This window comes from Microtus pennsylvanicus, chromosome 1 (genome assembly GCF_037038515.1).
Source record: "Microtus pennsylvanicus isolate mMicPen1 chromosome 1, mMicPen1.hap1, whole genome shotgun sequence".
Taxonomy (NCBI): domain Eukaryota; kingdom Metazoa; phylum Chordata; class Mammalia; order Rodentia; family Cricetidae; genus Microtus; species Microtus pennsylvanicus.
The window spans coordinates 188354748-188374467 of NC_134579.1; the positions used below are offsets into that span (position 1 = coordinate 188354748).

General features: G+C 40.2%; 1 protein-coding gene across 2 annotated transcripts in view; it reads left to right on the forward strand.

The window, feature by feature from the left end:
- The first annotated feature begins 757 nt into the window (after nt 1–757).
- Enpp3 (ectonucleotide pyrophosphatase/phosphodiesterase 3) overlaps nt 758–19720 on the forward strand; it is a 74584-nt gene continuing 55621 nt past the window's right edge. For both annotated transcript variants that reach the window (XM_075947525.1, XM_075947531.1), the window contains exons 1-5: nt 758–903; nt 5100–5175; nt 13947–14069; nt 15281–15406; nt 19295–19355. In XM_075947525.1, coding sequence (XP_075803640.1) covers nt 826–903; nt 5100–5175; nt 13947–14069; nt 15281–15406; nt 19295–19355 — 464 coding nt within the window. In that variant the 5' untranslated portion in view covers nt 758–825. The remainder of the gene's footprint in view (nt 904–5099; nt 5176–13946; nt 14070–15280; nt 15407–19294; nt 19356–19720) is intronic.

Below are 19720 nucleotides of genomic sequence, written 5' to 3' on the forward strand. Positions count from 1 at the left end.
AGCAGCCTGATATGACCGCTGGGTACTAAAATTCTTTCTCTGCAGGAGCAGAATGTGCTCATAACTGCACACCATCTCTCCAGCTCCCAAACGCTTTATTAAATGCACTCATTTTCCACCGTAACCTGAAGTCTATATAAATATACCAACTTCTTGTCACAGGGCTTCTTGTTTGAAGTTACTTTCAAGGAAAACAAATTATCACTTTCTCATGTCTCTAACGTCAGCGCTTGAGAGACTGAGAAAGGAGGGCATGGAAAACGTAAGGACACCAGGCTACTGTGCAAGATCCTGCTTCAAAAGAAAAGCTAAATCAAAATGCAGAAAAGCAATGGAGCTGGGGGTGAAGCTCACTTGGTAGAGTGTTTGGTAGCTGGTATGAAATCCTGGCTTCAATTCCCAGCACTTGGCAAATTGAGCATGGTGGCCCTTGCTGTATAATCCTAGTACTCGGGAGGTAGTGGGGACTTGAGCTCCTGTTACAAGCAAACAAACAAAACCAAAACAAATATTAGATTTTAAAAACATTGATTAATGTATTATTCATGCTATCTACATATCCTGTCTACTGTAGACTATAATATCTCAGGCTAAAGAGCAGTTGTCCACAATGCCCGAGAAATGGACTTTAATCTGTGGGCAACCCTCTTCCACCTCGGCTTTCCCCTCTCGGATTACCCAATCACTCCAGAGCTCTGCTCTTCTCTGGTATTTAAAAGGCAGTCACAGCTGTGGCCCTCAGGACAGTTTCTTTTTTCCCTGACTGGAGAGAGGAAAGAGCTTTATTGTCTTCTTGCTAAACAGGTTTGCAGGGCCACAGAAACAATGGACTCCAGGCTAACCTTAGCCACAGAGGAGCCCGTTAAGAAAGACAGTCTCAGGAAATACAAAATCCTTTGTGTGGTGAGTACAGTTGTTGATTTTAGTCTTACAAGCTTGGTGGCAGACGCGAGGTGCATGCCTCTCCGCTTGTGTTTGCTTGTGTTGCTATTTAGGTTAAAATGCTAAGTAATCGTGTCCAGCTTTGTCCTTCCTGACTGCAAAGCAAGTTAGCATTATTAATTACATTCAGTCAGAACTTTGAATTATAATCCGTGAGTATTCTGCTAAAAGACAGAAAACTAGAACACTTTGCTCTGTTTTTTTTCCCCCCACATGTTTATAGTTAGAGTTCAAGCCATTTTTGAACGGTATGAATATTGCAAGAGCAAACATTTAGTGAATGAAATCATTACCAGATATGTTTTGGGGAACTTGATTTTTATCAGTATCTTATTTCTACTTAACTTCCATGTAGAGATAGGTTTTTGTTGTTGTTATTTTCTTGCTCACTTTCATCTTTTTATACTGTCTATCTACTATCTACCCTGTCCCAAAATACAATATTAGAAAACTCTTTGCTTTTATTAGTCTGTTTTTGCCCTTCATCATCGAACTTTGGGAGAAGTGGGGGACTCTGTCCAGCACCCTAATTTCTCATGGCTCATTCCAGTGTCTGCTCTGTCTCCCCTGACCCCAACTCTGCACCATCTTCACTTCTAATTTGAATGGCCCTGGCCCTAACAACAATGCATGGATGCATGGATGTTCTTGAAGCTTACATTCTCTCGCCTTGCCTCCTTGACAATATTGAAATGCTCATCTTTTAAGACTTGCTTTTTTGTTTTTGTTTTTGCTGATCTACCTTTATCTTTACTGAATGTTTTCCCTCATAATATCCGTTTTTTTTTCTTTTTTTCTTCTGGCAATCTCTGTGTTCTCTTGTGATATTAAGTCACACCTGCCCCCCACCCAAGACTAAGCCACAATCTCTGACTTCTTGCCAGGTCTTGCTCCCTTACCTTGCTCCTATCCAGCACCACCTCTGTCTTAACTGTGGCTTTCCTCTGACTCCTGTAGGCTAGCACAAGCCACCACTCCTTTCTCTAGTGTAAGTGAGAGAAGGCAGGGGCAATGAGCACAGTGATAATGATAATCTAAACCCTCAATCAATTCTCAGTATTAATCTTTCCAGGAATTACCAAGCGCTCGTTGCAACTTTTATGCTATTAGCTTTATTTCATCTTTTCATCTCAAGGAATCAAAATCCCTTGGGAGCAAAACTTGTGTGCTCTGTGTATTTCTCTTTTCTTACCGAGGCACCCGTGGGCGGGCATACAAGCCTGGGTTTCACCTTACAGAAGACCTCCACTTCTCTTTCTTTGTGAGACGGGGTGCTTCTCTGAGACCTAGGGCTTCCTGATTAGGAGAGTCTGGGCTGGTCTTGGAGCCACAGGGATGTTCCTGTGTCTTCTACCCAACAGAACATGCTACCAGGCCAAGCTCTTTTGTGATTTGGGTTCTGGATACTGTACTCTAGATCCTTGTGTATTTATTTATAAGGTACACTCTCTACTGACTAACTTATCTCTCTAACCTGGAGATTTCTTTTTAAATCTTTCTGGAATGTTTCTTTTCTTCCATATATATATTAGGAAGTTTATTATATTAAAATTATACCTTAAATGAGATTCTAATGGTTCTCTCTCTCTCTTTCTCTTAATGTTTCAGTGAGTATGGTGGTATATGCCTATAATCATAACACTTAGATGGTAGAGGCAGAAGAATCAGGTGTTCAAGGTCTTCCTCAGTTATATACAAAGTTTGAGGCTGGCTGGTCTGATCTCCATGAGACCCCATTTCAAAAACAAAACAACAAAAGTAAACTAAAAAAAAAAATTAACACATTTCAAGATTTCTACACATTCCTCTTATATTTTATTCAGCCAAACTGAAGCCAAATGTTGAGTTCTCAGTAAGCTTTGGAGTCCAGAATCTTTTTCCTACTTTGTGCTCAGCATAAGGCAGCTTAAGGTGCACGTGTACTCCAGTGTCCAGAGGATCAAATAAATTACACATTAAAAGTGAGCATGAATCTTTGGCTGCCAAGGAACTTACAGAATAAGAAAGAAAAAGGAAAGGAAATCTTTGAATGGAATAAATAAAACATCATTAAAAATGTAAATTTTAGCATTGCAAAATTTTAAAGCATAGGAAGCAGAGCCAGATGCTTTTTTTTGTTTTGCTTTGCTTTGTGTGTTTTTTTTTTTTAGAAAGTTTAAGTGGAGAAGATACAAGAGAAAAGATGTAGGACAAAGTATATTAATCTGTAAATCTGCAGCGTGTTAGGTTTACCATGAATAGTTGATCAACGTTGGCCTTAGGCTTTCTAATAATTCTTGTAGGGGACAACTGTGGTTCCTAGGCACTGTGACTAGGGGTTAACTACTTACCAATGTTTCTTTTTTTCCTTTTTTCTTTGTGTGTGTGTGTGTTTCCAGATAGGGTTTCCAGGTGTAGCCCTGGCTGTCCTGGAACTCACTTTGTAGACTAGCCCGGTTGTGAAACCAGAGATCTGCCTGTCCCTATATCCTGAGTGCTGGGATCGACGGTGTGCTCCATTGTCACCCACTAACATTGTTCTTAAGTAGTATTTACACTCACTGCCTCTCATTGAGCAGATGCACACTCAAATCTGGTACTTCCGTACAATTGGAGACCTCTGGGAAAATTGTTTTAATATTATATTAATGTGTCTTTTTGGCCGCTGTATTTACTTTTGTGGTAAAAGTTAATGTGTTAATTTTTTAGTCGATTTTCAAAACACAAACTCCTCGAAGTCAACAGTTTGTGTTGTTCTTTATTATGTAAACAGTTTTGATACTACATTTGTTCCCTTGTTATTTTTCAAGACAGAGTTTCTCCATTGCTTTGGAACCTGTCCTGGAACTAGCTCTTCTAGACCAGGCTGGCCTTGAACTCAAAGAGATCCGCCTGCCTCTGCCTCTGCTGGGATTAAAGGCATGCCCACCACGGCCCAGCTACTATGTTTGTTCTTTTGCAAGGTCTACTGTTTCCTTTTAAATTAGAATCAAATTATTTTATTTTCAAAAGTCATTTGAACTTATGTCTCTTACCACTGTTTTAATTTTTTTTTTTAAATTACAGTTATTGAGGGGGCACACACATATGATAGCACATAGGCAGAAGTGGGGTTTTCTCTTTCTGCTCTGTGGGATCCAGGGATCAAACTCAGGCCATCACCTTTACCCACTGAGGCATCTCACTGGACCCTGTAACCGTTCTTTGCGGCCACGTCCAGCATGTCCAGCCCTCAGCTGTTACTCTTATCGCCTGAAGTCCTGGTTTAGGTAACAGAATCTAATCACATCACCATTTAATCTGATGGAAGCAGGGAGTCCCCTCTCCTGCAGTGCTTTGTCGGCGGTAGTTATCACAATGACCTAAACGGGTTTTGGTCCAGAGGCTTCCAAATCATACAAAGCAGGCCCTTGCCGTGAATCACTTGCACGCTGTTTGTTAACAGACGTTAATTATTTCCCTTGTCCTCTGATGGACGGCACAAGAACAAAAGACATGGCTAATGAGCAACGAGGCACTTAGGATTTCAAAGTTCTACTGGATGTCAGAATCATTTCCTACCACTGTTCTCCAAAGAAAAGCCTAGTGAAAAAAACAAAAAACAAAAACAACCCTGGGAAAGAGGACAGTAAATACCTCCCGTGGTTTGAATTAATGCTTTTATTCAATATGGAGTTAAGCATACATTTGAATTATTAAAGTGTTTGAACTTTGGACATGTATAATAAATGGTGTACGAAACATTTTCTCATGGAATTAGGATGGATCTTCGTCACTAGAGTCCTGGTCTAGCATGCACGGAGTCCTGGGATTGATCTCCAACACTGTGTTAGGCAGGCATAGAGGCACAAACCTGAAATCCCACAAGTAGGGTGGCAGGATGATCCGTTTAAGGTCATCCTTGGCTACACAATGAGCCTAGGCTACAGAAGAACTCCTTTCAAAAGCAGATACAAACAAAAATAAGTAATTTTTTCCAGATCTCTCTTGATCAGATATTGAATAAAATAACACGCTTTGGTCATTGTTGCATCTAGTATCTTTTGTAATTAGATAGCAAATTTTGTAAGCTGCTTGTATTTAGTATTGACCGATGAAGGAAGGATACTTCTCTGTCATTTTGTCTATATTTTTAAAAAAAAAAACATAGAGATGACTTCTCCTTCTTTTTGTAATAGGTTCTTCTTGCTTTGTTGGTGATTGTGTCGCTTGGATTAGGCCTGGGACTTGGGCTCAGGAAACCTGAACTGCAAGGTATAACCCCTGGCATTTTGCCAAAAAAAAAAAATCAAAAATCAAAATCAAACAAACAAAATAAACAGTCTCTTTATTCTTCTGGCTTTAATTCATCCAAACTTGTTTTTCCCCAGGTCTGTTTGCCTCTCCTCCACCCCACCCTATTTGCCTCATAATCAACTTTACTCTTTGTTCTTTCTGGACTGTACTCTTTCACCCTCACGTGCAAAATGCAAAGCAAAGTAAAAAGAACTCTGGTAACTAGTTGTCTGCATTCTGCCTCAGTTCCCACTGTAACTAGAAATACCCGACGACTCTGTCCAGCCTCTGGACCTCTGCTGTGGCATCCTCTTAATGCCACTAAGTCCAATCCCTTGACCTCTGCTTTTTCCAGCCTTTAGACTTTCGCAGTATCAGCCTCTTGAGCTCCCAAAGTTTTCGCTGCTCTGCCTACCTCTTCTGTGCCTTGAGAGCGTGTTAATATTGCCCATCTTTCACCTCCTGCTATGTGCTTAATCCATACCAAATACTTAAAATATAGAACATCATAAAAGCTTCATTTTTTTCCTTATAAGAAGCAAAAAAAAAAAATAGGAGATACATGCCTCTAACTATAAAATCATATTCCCTTTGTTTTGATCCTACTTGTGTGAATATCAAATATACCATTTATAAGTAATAATAGCATTTTCCATAAAACATTTTATTTAGTATCATGCAAATGTGCATGATATTTATGCACGTGGTGTGTGTGTGTATGTATGTGTGTGTGAGTATGTGTGTGTGTGAGTATGTGTGTGTGTGAGTATGTGTGTGTGTATGTATGTGTGTGTATGTATGTGTGTGTATGTATGTGTGTGTATGTATGTGTGTGTATGTATGTGTGTGTGAGTGTATGTGTGTGTATGTATGTATGTGTGTGTGTATGTATGTGTGTGTGTGTGTGTATGTGTGTGTGTGAGTGCACACCACATGTGTAGAGACCAGAAGACAAGAATCTGGGGAGTTTGTTCTCTCACTTTTTCTTGGGTGCTCAAGACTGAACTCAGGTTGTCAGGCTTGTACGAGAAGTTCCCTTAACTTTCTGAGTCATCTTATTGGCTGGTCTTCTGTAATGCTTAGTAGATTGTGTTGGCGTTTTTACTAAGGTGAACTATAAGGCTGTTTTTAACTCATTGGATACTGCTTTCCATGTCCATTTGGCTCCATTGAGAAAAATCTTAGCATCTCTTTATTAGGGAGGCTCTTGGGAGAAGCTAGCTGGCAGTTCTCCAGCCATACTGTCATTTAAGAATTTTCACACAGTTCTTCCATGCAACATAGGAACACGGCAGAGATTTTTTTTTAAAAGTGAATACTAGCTGGAAAATTCCCGCCATCTTGTGGCCATTGGACTGCTGTGTCTCAGAAGGGTGCTGCTGTCCTTGGCTGGAATGATCCTTAGCAAGCTGTGTCAGCGGTATTCTTCGTACAAATGGGCATCATTTCTTGACTGTTTTATTCTCCAAATTGCATAAGTTGACTGCAGAAGGCATATACTAATCTCTGAACAAAATCCCCTATTGTTCTCAGATCTTTCTCCTGTTCCTTACTTCCTTAAATCTACTGGCTGGCTTCCCAGATGGTTCTCCTTTCTCCTCTCCTCTTCCTCTCAGGTTCTGAGCCCGCCTGCCAGCGTCTCAGTTTTCCTTCCTCTCCCACTCAGGGACCCTTCCACCTTGTTCGTCCTTTTCAATATTTCTTGGCATATAGCACAGTCAGCTCTGTTATTCTTTATTCATTCATGTCTAATCCCTTCAGCCCAAATGTGGAACAATTTTTAACCATTCTCCACTTCATGTAACCCTCATTTGCAAGGTAAATTGTTCCTTGTGTGGATTCTGAAAATGGGTATGTATTCTTACACACTTACTGCCATGTGTGCACGTATCTTTTACTTCGTCACTAAAAATTGAACGTTGTCTTGTGTTCTGTGATTTTCTAATTAGGATATAGTGAAGACAACAGACTAAAGTCCAGAATGTACATTTCTATACTGAAGATGAAGCCCTGTTAATACAGTTGGTTTAGTACTTGCCCAGCACACGTGAAGACCAGGGTTTGGTACTCAGGACTACATAGACTGCATGGGGTGCACCCCTATGGTCCCAGCACTGGGAGGAAAGTAGGCAGGGAGATCAGAAGTTGAAGGTCATCTTCAGCAGTATAGCATGGAGAAGGAGTGTATGTGGGTGTGGGTGTGTGGGTGTTTCCAGGGAATGAAGAGTGAAACCCAAGCCAAGAATATGAAACATTAAGTCAGGCTGGTGTGTGGGAATGGATGTGGGTGTGAAGGAACTTTTGAATTATGAGCTCATGGAGGTAAAGACATGGGGATACTTCCCAAGGAAGAATGTGTATTGGGGTCCTCTTCCCCTCTCAGTTTGTCAGCTGTCAGTCCGAGAGAGGGGAGAGGCAGAAGGGCAGACAGAAAGCTTTGTACATGGTTTGTGACCACAAACAGAGGCCTCTGGAGATAGACACTGGTGAATCAGCTCAACTTTATTCCAGAGCATAAGGGATATATAGGACTCGGGAGTCTGGGAACAAAGCCCAATTTTCAGTAAGTGGCACGCTCTTATCACAGGCCTGGGTATGTGGCAGTGGAGTCCTATAGCAGCATCCCTAGCACAAGTCTTAGCAGGGATCTGTGCGAAGGGTCAAGCTAAAGATGAATCAGGCATCTGGTTTAGAGACAGCTTTTAGATCAGGTCAGTCCTCCAGGCCCAGGGACATTCTCCTGATAAGGGCAGGTGGAGAGCAGGAAGCCCTGCTGGGACGGAGGGATTCCCATATTGCCAAGCTTAGAGAAAGCTATCTGGGTATGGCAGACTGTGACCTCTAACCAGCCAGCAATGTATTCCAACAGAAGAACATTCTAGGTAGCTAGAAAAAGCGAATGCAAATGCCTACTCCAGGAGAATGCCTGGCGTACTCCACTGAAGGGATAACAGGGAGATCACAAGCCAGAGGTAATAGGACCAGAGGGAGGCAATCCCACACGGGGCTCAGCCAGGTAGAGGAGAGAACCCACAGGGCTTGGTATATCAAAGTTCGGTCTTGGATTATGAATACAATAAAAACCGAGTAGAGGGTTTGAGCTGAGGAATGAAGTAATCCGGTTTGTTTCCAACTGTTGCATGAGCTAAGACTATTACTGTGTTTCAAACATGGAAGAGTGAGAACAGGAGTAGAGAGGATAGGCATCTGCATAAGCAGGCAATACATATTTGGGTTCTGGAAACATTTGTATGGGTTAGAGCCCAAATCCTAAAAAATTGGGTATAAAGAGAAAATGAGATGACTTAAGAATGACCTAATGATGGTTTTTTGTTTGTTTTATTTTATTTATTTATTTATTTATTTATTTATTTATTTATTTATTTGCATGAACATCTGGAAATGCAAAGCTTCCATACTTGGTATGAGCAGCATTAGTTTAGATAAAAAGACCCAGCTGCTCAATTTTGAACATGTTGAAATTGAAATGTCATTTAGGTGTTCAAGAGGCGAAGTCAAGAAGAAAGCTGATATGTGAGATTAGCTGATGGGGAAAGTTTTGCCTGGACACACACTGTGGTAATTGGTTATCAAGCATCCTATGTGGGTCTTCAGGTCATGTGACTGGAGTAAATGAACTGTAAACTATTGGGAGATGTAGGAAAATCCAGAAGTCTAGGGAGGAGCAGGCATGATTGTGGGAGAAAATACCCGTGTCCTGGACAACTAGAACATTGTGTGAGTAGAGGGTGTGTGTGTGTGTGTGTGTGTGTGCATACATGTATGTATCTTAATATTGCTTGCCTTCCTGTTTTCCTTCAAACCAAGTTTTTCCTTCTCTCTCCACCTCCGTTTCAGCCTTAGCCTTTACCTCTCCCGTCCCATGACACCGTGTCTCCAGTGATTGGTGACCATCTGTTTATATTGTAGTTTACTGCTGTTTATTTTCCCCTGTTAGCTATTTTCTGTGTTGTCCCTCCAGGATAGTCACTGCTCCTGAATTCCTTCAGTCTGAGCCCTGGAGTCTGGAGTAGGCAGTAGAGTGGAGAGTCCCTGGATTTTACCCATTCTCTGATGTTTAACCTTGTTCTTCCCATCCTACCCTCACTTGATAATGCTTGACCCTCCATCACTGACAGCTTTGTTTTTAGGGTTCCAGGGCAAAACCTTTGCCTTTTCCTAGATGTCCTTCCATTTTGTGCAATTGTAATTCCTTCTTTCTGTTAATTCTCTTTCTGTTTTTTTCTCTTGCTTCTATCTTCCATTTTTTGGAGTTTGGAAAAAGTGATCCTCACTATTTTTGTAAAATTTGTGTGGGGGGGTTTGAGAAGTTGAGATTGAAATGCAAGTCAAATATAAATGACAAAACTGTATGATTTATGTTTCTCTTCTTGAATAATAGTGTAAGTATTTCTCAAATTCGTTAAAAATCCATGATTCTCAACCTGTAGGTCTTGATCCTTTTGGAGTTACATATCAGTATTTACATTATGATTCAGAACTGTAGCACAATTACAGTTAAGAAGTAGCAAAGAAATAATTTTATTGTCGGGGGTCATCACAACATGAGGAACTGTATTAAATGATTGCAGCATCAGGAAAGTTGAGAACCAGTGCATTAAAGTCATAAATAACAGAATATTAAAAGAACTGTTGGTATCCAGAAGTGCTTGGGATGTTTTTATAGAGATATATAAAAAAATCCATAATAACTTGAACCTTCTATTTTTATTGTTTTTATTGCACCATGAATTTTTCTCTGCTCCTTATTCCCTTCTACCCTCTTCTGTGACCCCCATGCTTCCAATTTACTCAGGAGATCTTATCTTTATCTCCTTCCTATGTAGACCCATGTATGTCTCTCTTAGGGTCCACTTTGTTGCCTAAGTTCTCTGTGGTTGTGAACTATAGGCTGGTTTTTCTTTGCTTTATGTCTAAAACTCACTTATAAGTGAGTACTTATTATATTTGTCTTTCTGGGTCTGGGTTACCTCACTCAATATGATGTATTCTAGATCCATCCGTTTGCCTGTAAATTTCAAGATGTCTTTATTTATTTTTACTGCTGAGTAGTACTCCATTGTGTAAATGTACCACATTTTCTTTATCCATTCTTTGGTTGAGGGGCATCTAGGTTGTTTCTAGGTCCTGGCTATTACAAATAATGCTGCTATAAACATAGTTGAGCACATCTCATCCTTTGAGTATATACCCAAAAGTGGTATTGCTGGGTCTTGAGGTAGGTTGTTAAAGAAGTTGGTGGGAATGCAAATTTGAACCTTCTAATGTATATTGACATTATTTTACTTTAAGAAGATTTTTGCAGCTGGGCATGGTGGTAGACACCTTTACTCTCAGAACTTGGATGGTAGAAGCAGGTGTCTTTGTGAGTTTTAGGCCAGCCTAGTCTATATAGAGAGTCCCAGGGCACTCAAAGACACATAGAGAGATTCTATCTCAATAATAATAATAATTCTTGCAATTACAGATAACACCTGGGAGAACTTTTGTGAATCTGTATAGTCATAGCTTTCTCTGGAATAGAATAAGAAGTGAAGTTGCTGAGGTTAAAGCAAGAAAGCATAAAAAAAATGATGTAAATTTTAAGCATATGCAAAAGTATAAATTCAAATTTAAAATGTCTATGTAATATCATCCAGTAACAATTCATGAGCAATCTCACTTTATTTTTATATTTATCTACTGCTTTCCTTCAATATTATCTTAAAACAAAAGCCTGGCATTATTTTATTTTCAAAAATATTTCAGAGTGTATTTCTAAAAGATATAAGAAGCAGGCTGGTGGTGGCACACACCTTTAATTCCAGTACTTAGGCAGGCAGAGGCAGGCAGATCTCTGTGAGTTCGAGGTCAGCCTGGTCTATACAGTGAGTTTCAGGAGAGTCAGAGATACAGAAATTTTAGATTTTACATTGTAAAACAGAAAACTGTCCCCTGTTTTAGGGTTTAAAAGTCATTGCTTTGACTTGACTGGATAAGAAGATCCCATAATTTATTCACAATGATTTATTCTGCCGTCCTGCACAGCTATAATGTTTCCTCCTCTGAGATGATTACAGTTATACTCTTGTAGGAATTTTATGTAGATATATTATTTTAATATGTATAAATGATATATACAAAACCAAATAATTACATTAATTATATAATAACATGCTAATGTTATATTTTTCTCACAGTCGGCTACCCTTTTTCCTCTTTCCTTTCCTTTTCTTTCCTTCTCCCACCTTTTTAAAATAAACACTTGAGTCCTTTGTTTCACACTGTCATATGACTTTTCGAGCTGTTTTACCTCTTTATACCAATGGCAATATAGCCTATGGACTGAATTACTGCAAACATTCCAGCTGTTTTATCTCTTTTTCCAATGGCAATATAGCCTATGGACTGAATTACTGCAAACATTCCATCTGTTTTACCTCTTTATACCAATGGCAATATAGCCTATGGACTGAATTACTGCAAACATTCCACCATAGTTTTCATATGTTCACGAACGTTTTGTAATAGTACTTTGAAAATAATCTGACTGCTGTTTCACACATTTTGGGGTCAAATAGAGTAGGCTGAGTTTGAGAGGTCTGCCACTTTGAGAAACATTCATTTCCATGCCTTTCCCCACTGTCTTCATCTTGCCTTCTTACTCTCCTTTCTTTTTCTAACATTTTTTTTGATACATTTTGAAATGAGTGGTCTAGAATACTCTTCTTGACTTCCAAGACACTTATAGTTTGTTTGGCCTCTACAGTTACCGATTTTTGTAAATGAGGCAAGCATATCAGGAGACTCCACCTTGCCCCTTGCAATTGATCAGTTGTCCTAGTATAATGAAACTCGCTAATACTTTGTTAACATTTGTTTGAAAAGTCTTTTATTAATGCAAAGTCTCTGCGTCCATGTCTTTGTCTCCCCAGCCTTTCACTCTGATCCTCATGGCATGGTTTGAAATATAACAATGCTAAAACAGCACTTTTGTGTTCTGGGGCTGCAATAGGTAGATTCCTTGCCTACCATGTTTAAGGACATAGCGTTCAGTCCTCAGCACCTTGTACCGTGAGTGTGGTGGCATGTGTCTCTTATCCCAAAGGTCAGGAAGATGAGTCAAGAGGACCAGGAGTTCAAAGTTACCTTGGGTTATTTAGAGTTTGTCACCAGTCTGGACCACATGACACCTTGTCTCAAAAATATAATTTTGAATGGCAAATAAATAAACTTAAAAAGTATGTATTGGTTTCCAAGGAAGGGAGATAATGCTTGCAGGACTAAATTTTCCCAAACATACTACCAAGTAGCCTTTGCCTTCAAGTGACTCTCTAGGAATACAAAGCAGAAAGCAAGTGCCATAAGGAAATTTTATATAGTATGTTTTTAGTTAGTTCTCATTCAATTCATAGTAAAGATAACTAACATTTAGCAAGGCACATACTTGGCTCAGGGAACATCAAGGAAGATAGACAGAAATGTCCTAAGAACAATAGGTTGGAGAGGACTGTTGTAAAACTGTCTCTGGACACGACAGGACTGATGTGACCAGGAACCCACAGAGGCTGTGGTTGCCTATACAAGATCTAAACAAAATCATGCCTGTCAACAGGCTAGCATGGATGGTGGTGATCATAGGGAGATATGATTCCCCACTCCTCTTTGAGAAGTTATTCGCAACTTATGGTTGCTGGGGAAGAAGAATCAGTTTTTTTTAAGCTTTTGACCCCTGGTAAGATGACCATGATCCGGTACATGGCCCCATACTAGTGTGTGTATGTGTGTGTGTGTGTGTGTGTGTGTGTGTGTGTGTGTGTGTGTGTGTGAGTGTGTGTGTAAATGAATTGGATTCAGTGGACTATAAAATTAATAATAATAAAAGGACAGAAAGTTTGGGGTGGGGTAGGAGTTGGATCTGAATCTGGAAGTAGTCAGGGAAAAGACATGAGGTTAATATGATCAATATATATCATGTGCGTGTGTGAAATTCTCAAGTAAATAATAAAATACATCAAAATAGCCTACGTTCTTCTTGTTTAGCCATGAATATGCTGGTGATTTCAAGACTAGCATCATTAGTTTATCTCTCAGACTCCCTAGTACCTGTCTATTAGTTCAAATACACAGAATCACTGAGCTTACGTTGTTTGAAACTCTCGCCCTGCTTGTCAGGAGTCCTTAACTTATTCTTTTTATTCTACATATAAAGCTTCTCTCTAATGCACTTTCCTTTTTCTAGATTACGTTTGTGTCTTCTTTGTACATTGCTGTTACCTTCCTTTAGAGACTCATCTTTCTGATTGTTAGTTTGGGTCAAAATCCCATCACTTGCTTTCTAAAATGCAAATCTGAGTTGCTCTTACTCTTTAGTGATTTCCCCTCATCACAGTTTGGCCTCACGCTTCTTAGCCTGGCATAAGCAGCTTTCTTCTCCCTGCACCAGTCTGTCTATGTGTTTGAACTCTGTTCGCCATTCCAAACTACTCATTGACCTTCTTGGCTTTGCTAATTTACAAAAGCCCCACCCCCAGCCTGAGTGGAGTCATCCCGCCCCTTGCTAGCTTTGATCCTACCCTCTGTGTAATCCCATGCATGACTTGTATATACCTTTTTTCTTATTCAACACGGCATCATCACACTGAACTCTAGTCTAGTCTGGGCTAAGTATGTCTATATGTTCTCACCGTCTAAGGATGAAACCCCAGCCGACTTCTAAATGTTGCTGTTCTTTGCCTTTCATTTGACAGGCAGTTGCAGGAAAAAATGCTTTGATTCTTCACATAGAGGACTGGAGGGCTGCCGATGTGACTCAGAGTGCACAGGCCGAGGGGATTGCTGCTGGGACTTTGAAGACACCTGTGTGAAGTCAAGTAAGGGCTTTAGCAGTCTGTCCACTAACTTATTAGCTGTGCTTCTATCATCCTGGCATCTCCACCCTCCACCATGTGTTTGTTTCCAGGGCTACCATAACAAAGTATTATAGTCTAGGTAGAGTCTGGAGGCAAGAAATCCAAGATCTAGATGTTAATAGCATTGTCTGTGGGGGAGAAGAGTTTTGTGCCTTTTCTCTGGAGTCTGGTTGGCCATTGGCAAGCTTTGACATTCGTTGACTAGCAGTACCCAAGCTTCAAACTCTGCTGTCACTGTCAAGTGATCTATGACTCCTCACATAGCCTTCCTCTGTGAGCCCCTGTTTCCAACTTTCCCCTTTTTGTAAGTAAACCGTATCAGGGCATGGTGGTCCATACTTGTAATCTCCATACTCAGGAGGCCAAGCAAGAGGGGTTTCTGTGAAGATGAGGCCAAACTGGGATCTATAGTGAAGGTTCATCAAAAGGAAACAGCACCAAAACAGAGAGAGAAGAGGAGAAAAAGAGACGGAAAAAAGTCAGCCATTGCAATGAGGATTGCCATACTGACTTCACTTTCCTTGATGCTTTGCCAATTACTTGTATGTATTTGCAAGTATTCACATATAACGGGGATTATGACTTCATTATCTCTTAAGACTGCACAATTCAACCCACAGCATCTTTCCTGGATGTCTGCACAAGATTAATTATCGTAATTTCCCCCTTCTCAGTGCAAAACACAGAAGCCCACACTTTGACTGCAGATGAGGTATAACTGTACAGAAAGTGAAATGGTACATAACGACCTGGGTTTTTATTGATCTCTAGGGTGCTCTTGTTACTTCTGTCACCATTTTCCTTTCTTTATTGGCTGTCCTTAGACAAGGCTGGGCACGGCTTCTCTTAGATATATTCATATTGCATCAGTCAGTGCTCTTGATGCTCCAACATATGGAATTCCTACACTTGAGTGGGAATAGGACCGGGGTCCTGATCATCTGCAAACTCAGAGCACAGGTTCAACTTATGAAGCCTCATTTCTCTCTGTTACCCGAGCAAGGAAAGTGGAGTCATGGCTTCTTTTTGTTTTGTATGATGTATTATCATTTATTGAAGCAGCTAAGTCAAGAGTTTGACTGTATTGTAATGACAGAGGGGGGGATGCATGGCATTTGCAGTCTTTGTTTTGTTCACGTAAGTGCTCAGGACTGACTTGCATGCTTTTCCAGCTCAAATATGGACGTGCAATTCTTTCCGCTGTGGGGAGAGCAGACTGGAGTCGAGCCTCTGCTCCTGCGCAGATGACTGCTTGGAGAGGAAGGACTGTTGTGCTGACTACAGGACTGTGTGCCACGGTAAGCAGAGGGTGTTGGCGAGTTGGCTTCGGTGACTTCACTGGAACTCAGTTTCTCACAGAGAGAGACAGAGAGAGAATATTTAGCTATTACTCTATATAGAAGAAAAGATAGAATATATCTTACAGATGGGATTAAAGAGCCTGGAACCTTGTCATCATGGAAACAGCAAGGTGTCTACAGTCCAGTGACCATACCATGTATGGTTTGAGATACTAGATACTAGATGACAAATTCCAAGAATAAAGTGTGCGGCGATGGTTACATAACATAGCTATCAACCGTATTTTGAACAATCTGTGTCCTGAGTGATCTAAGGACTAAGAGCTCTTAGGGATTTATTACCAATGCAAGATCCCAAAGCAGGTATGTGACTCCTGGCCATGCCAGCTTGCTTCATAGAGATTAGAAAGTGTTGGAACCTCATTTAGTGCTTCAGAACACCCGATGAGCTATGAAAATTATACATTACACAGATATTAAACTTCTTCACACTCAAGACCCTGTTCCAGTGACCTTGCTGGAGGACATGTGTCACTGTGGATGACTTTTCAGAGCTGAAGTCCCCCTACCACTTCCAGTTTGCTCTCTCTGCTTTGATGTGAGCTCTCAGGGTTTTGTTCTGGCTGCTATGCCACTTGGGTTTATGCTTCCCTGCCACAAAAAATTCATATTCCTTTAGAACTTTAAGTTCAAATAAACTCTTTCTTCTATAAGTTGTCATGGTCATGATGTTTGACCACAGCAACAGACAGAGAAACTAACACACAGGCCAAGACCAAGAGACTTTAGGCAAGGCTTCTTTGCTTTTTAAATTAAGACAACTCCTCAACTTAGGTAAGACACATAGTTCTGACAAATTGCAGGACAGAGAAAGCATGGTTACCGGAGAAGTTCCCTTCTAGACCTTTTGTGTAGATAAGGACTTTCAACTGGTAGCGTGTCCAGTCCCTACTGGCCCACGGCTGAGCTTTTCGGTCAGCATTGACTACTAGGGCAAGGCAGGTTTCAAGAGAAATGGTCTGCTTCTCCATGAGTAGGATGCATTTGCAATGCTGTGTTTTTAACACAGGAGATGGGGGCATGCCCGGGTCCTTATTAATTCCTTATTTATGACTTTTCTGTGACAAAATAGGTGTGAGTGAGCCTTGGGAACCCCTTCCCAGCACATTATCATTTTATTCTTCATTTGGGTGACTCCTAACTGTCTTAGAAATATAACTCGCTATAGTCAGGAGCAGAAAGGATATTTTGTATTGATGTATGAGTCATTTTATATGAAAAAGAATTAAAAATAATAAAAAACAGACTTACTGGAAAATAGCCTAAAATGGTAACAATTTCCAAATGCTTAGTAGTGAATATTGAGTCATACACTTTTTTCTGAGTATTTCGAAAGGCAAGTATGGTTTCTGGTTGCCTTAGCTTGCTAATTTCACTTGTCCTTACAGTCCTCCCTTCTCTTGTCCTAGTTTTGCAACTTTAATATCTTATCTGAAGGCTTGTGCTGAGATCATGTACAATTTCTTCTGAATTCCCTGCTTGACTTTTACAGGAGATGAGGTTGTTGTAAACAGTGCGGGAGTTTAGCCTTATACACGTTCATTAGTCTGGTGGGGCTAATCACCTGTTTATTTTCAAATTAAATTTAGATTTTTCTCACTCTAAAGACATATTTACTTGTTTAGATTTAAACAAACAGCTTCAGAGAGTAGTGTGAAGATAATTAGAATCATTTGGGAGCAAGAATTTGCTCGTGGCTTTTATATCTTGGCAAATTTAGAAAACTTTGAACACTGTGATTAATTTTCACGTGCAGAGGTCGAGAGAGCCACCTGATGTGTTCCTCATGTCTGTCCACACCTATCTTCTGCCCTTATCATGCCAGGGCCAATCCCATCTTATACTGACAAAGCATAATTTTTATAAAGGTGGCGTGACTTGCAGATAAAGGCAGAGTGAGCAAGGCAAAGGTTTCCTGACTCAGCAAGATAAGCCACTGGATGGTAAATCTGCTTCAGAGAGAAGAGCATGTTAAGGATGGAAAGATCACTGAAATAAAATCACTGAAATTGTAGCCTGGGGGGTTGAAATTGTTTACCCGTTTGCACAGCAATTTGGTATTTATTTGTTATTATGCAAGAATTCATCACTGTATATTTTTACTTGTTCTCTACTAGTTATATGTTACCATGAGTTGTAAAAGGAGTAACCAGATAGACTCACATTCATCTAGGTAATTGAGTGCTGTATAGACTGTGGACTTTTAGGTAATTCCCAGTGGGAGACTAACATGGAGTCTAGAACCATGATGTGCATATCTCCAAATCTTGTATTTCCTTTTCTTTTGCTTTCTAAAATAGTTTTACGTATATGAGTGTTTACCTCACGTATGTCTATATACCATGTCTGTGCCTGTTTTCTGTAGAGTCCAGAAAAAAGGTGTCAGATCTTCTGAGACTGAAGTTAAAGATGGTGTGAGCCTCCATGTGGGTCTGGAAATTGAAGTCTGGTCTTCTGCAAGAGCAGCTAGTGCTCTTAACTGCTGAGCCATCTCTCTAGCCTTGTATTTTCTTTATTTTACTTTTTTTAAAAAACAAAAGTATACACATCACTGTCTTCCTCATCTTCTGTCTCTGTCTCTTTTTCTCTCTCTGCCTTTGTCTCTCTCTGTTTCGGTTTCTCCCTCAAAAGTTCAGATTATTACCAAGATGGCATTAGCATCACTTCTCTGGAATATTTTCAGTATGTCTCTAAGAAAGATAAAAAAATTATTAACATTATAACACTACCTATAAATATAATTACTTCTATTCATCAAATATCTAATCTGTACTCAAAATTTGCTCTTTGTTTCATAATAGTTTTTTAAAAGATGTAAACAAAAACCAAATAGGTGCTTGCTATTGCAAGCGACTGATAGATTTCAAGTCTTGTAAAAGCAAACAAACGAGCTATGCTTCCCCTCTTTGTGCCTCTGACATTTTATATGCTGGAAAAATGAGGTCATTTGTTCTAGAGAGTTTCCTGGTCTAGGTTTTGCTGATTGAATGCCTTGTGACTTGAATAATTTATCATTCCATAAATTCCAGAAATGTAGTAGTTAGAGCCAGAGTACTGTTGAAACTCTGGTATGTAGTGTTTTATTGTAAACTGTATTTTGTAAGGAATGGTGTTGCTTCCATCGTGGTGTACATTATGACTGCCTGTGTCTTCTGTGGGAGGGGGCATGAGAAGTCGCACAGAGTCAAATGGGTCTTCTAGCGTTTCTACTTTGTTAGCGGGAATGCTCTATAAAGGGAAAGATTCACGCAATAAACTTTTATTGTTAAGATTTCTCAGTATTAGAGGTGGGCGGATCTCTGTGAGTTTGAGGCCAGCCTGGTCTACAAGAGCTAGTTCCAGGACAGGGACCGAAAGCTACGGAGAAACCCTGTCTCGAAAAATCAAAAAAAAAAAAAAAAAGATTTCTCAGTATTTTCTAGCTGATAAAAGCCATCTCAGCTACTTTTTCTTCATGGTTTTCTTCTTCTCTTCTTTGGGTTGTGTCAGTATTTATTAAAGCTATTCTATTGTAGCCATTGTGAAAATATCTTTCAGGAGGGGTGTAAGAAAAACAGACCCATTAATGAAGAAATATTCTTTCCACTGAAGGACTCTCCTTTGTTTTTCTGAATGGGGTGGCTTCCCTTCCTGGCACTCAGCAGTGTAGATCGCTGGTCTCTCCTCTTTAGAGGCCACTGCCCTTGTCACTACATGACATCGGGCATATTGTGTTCTGGATATCCAGTGATATCAGTTAAACAGTTAGAGAAGATACACCCAGCAAATCCCTTCTTTCTTTTGTGTGTGACAAAGCTGTCCTAAACAATGCAATCTGCTTTGCAGGAGAAGCCCCATGGGTGTCAGAAGCCTGCGCCACATCCCAGGAGCCCCAGTGTCCAGAAGGGTAAGCAGGAATGTCACGGGACTTCAGCTCCTTTTAGGCATATGATGCTTTAGGAGGAGGCGAAGTAGAATTTCCACACTCTCCTCTCCAAATACAATCATTCGCAGAAGTTTGGGCTCCTAGTGGGTTCACACTCAACAGACATTTGTTTGCTTTGCTGTTGACAAATCACTTTTGTGTTTTATTTTATTATGTCCATGCCCCACAATAACTAAACACATTTGTTGGCATATACCCACATTCCCAGGGTCTTATGGGTAAGATTGGAATTCAGACTAAATTTACTCCTGCCGGGACTGTTTTCAGTCAATTGACATCCTCACAATAGAAGTATCTTCCCGTTGAGGGAGGTGAAGGGATTTATG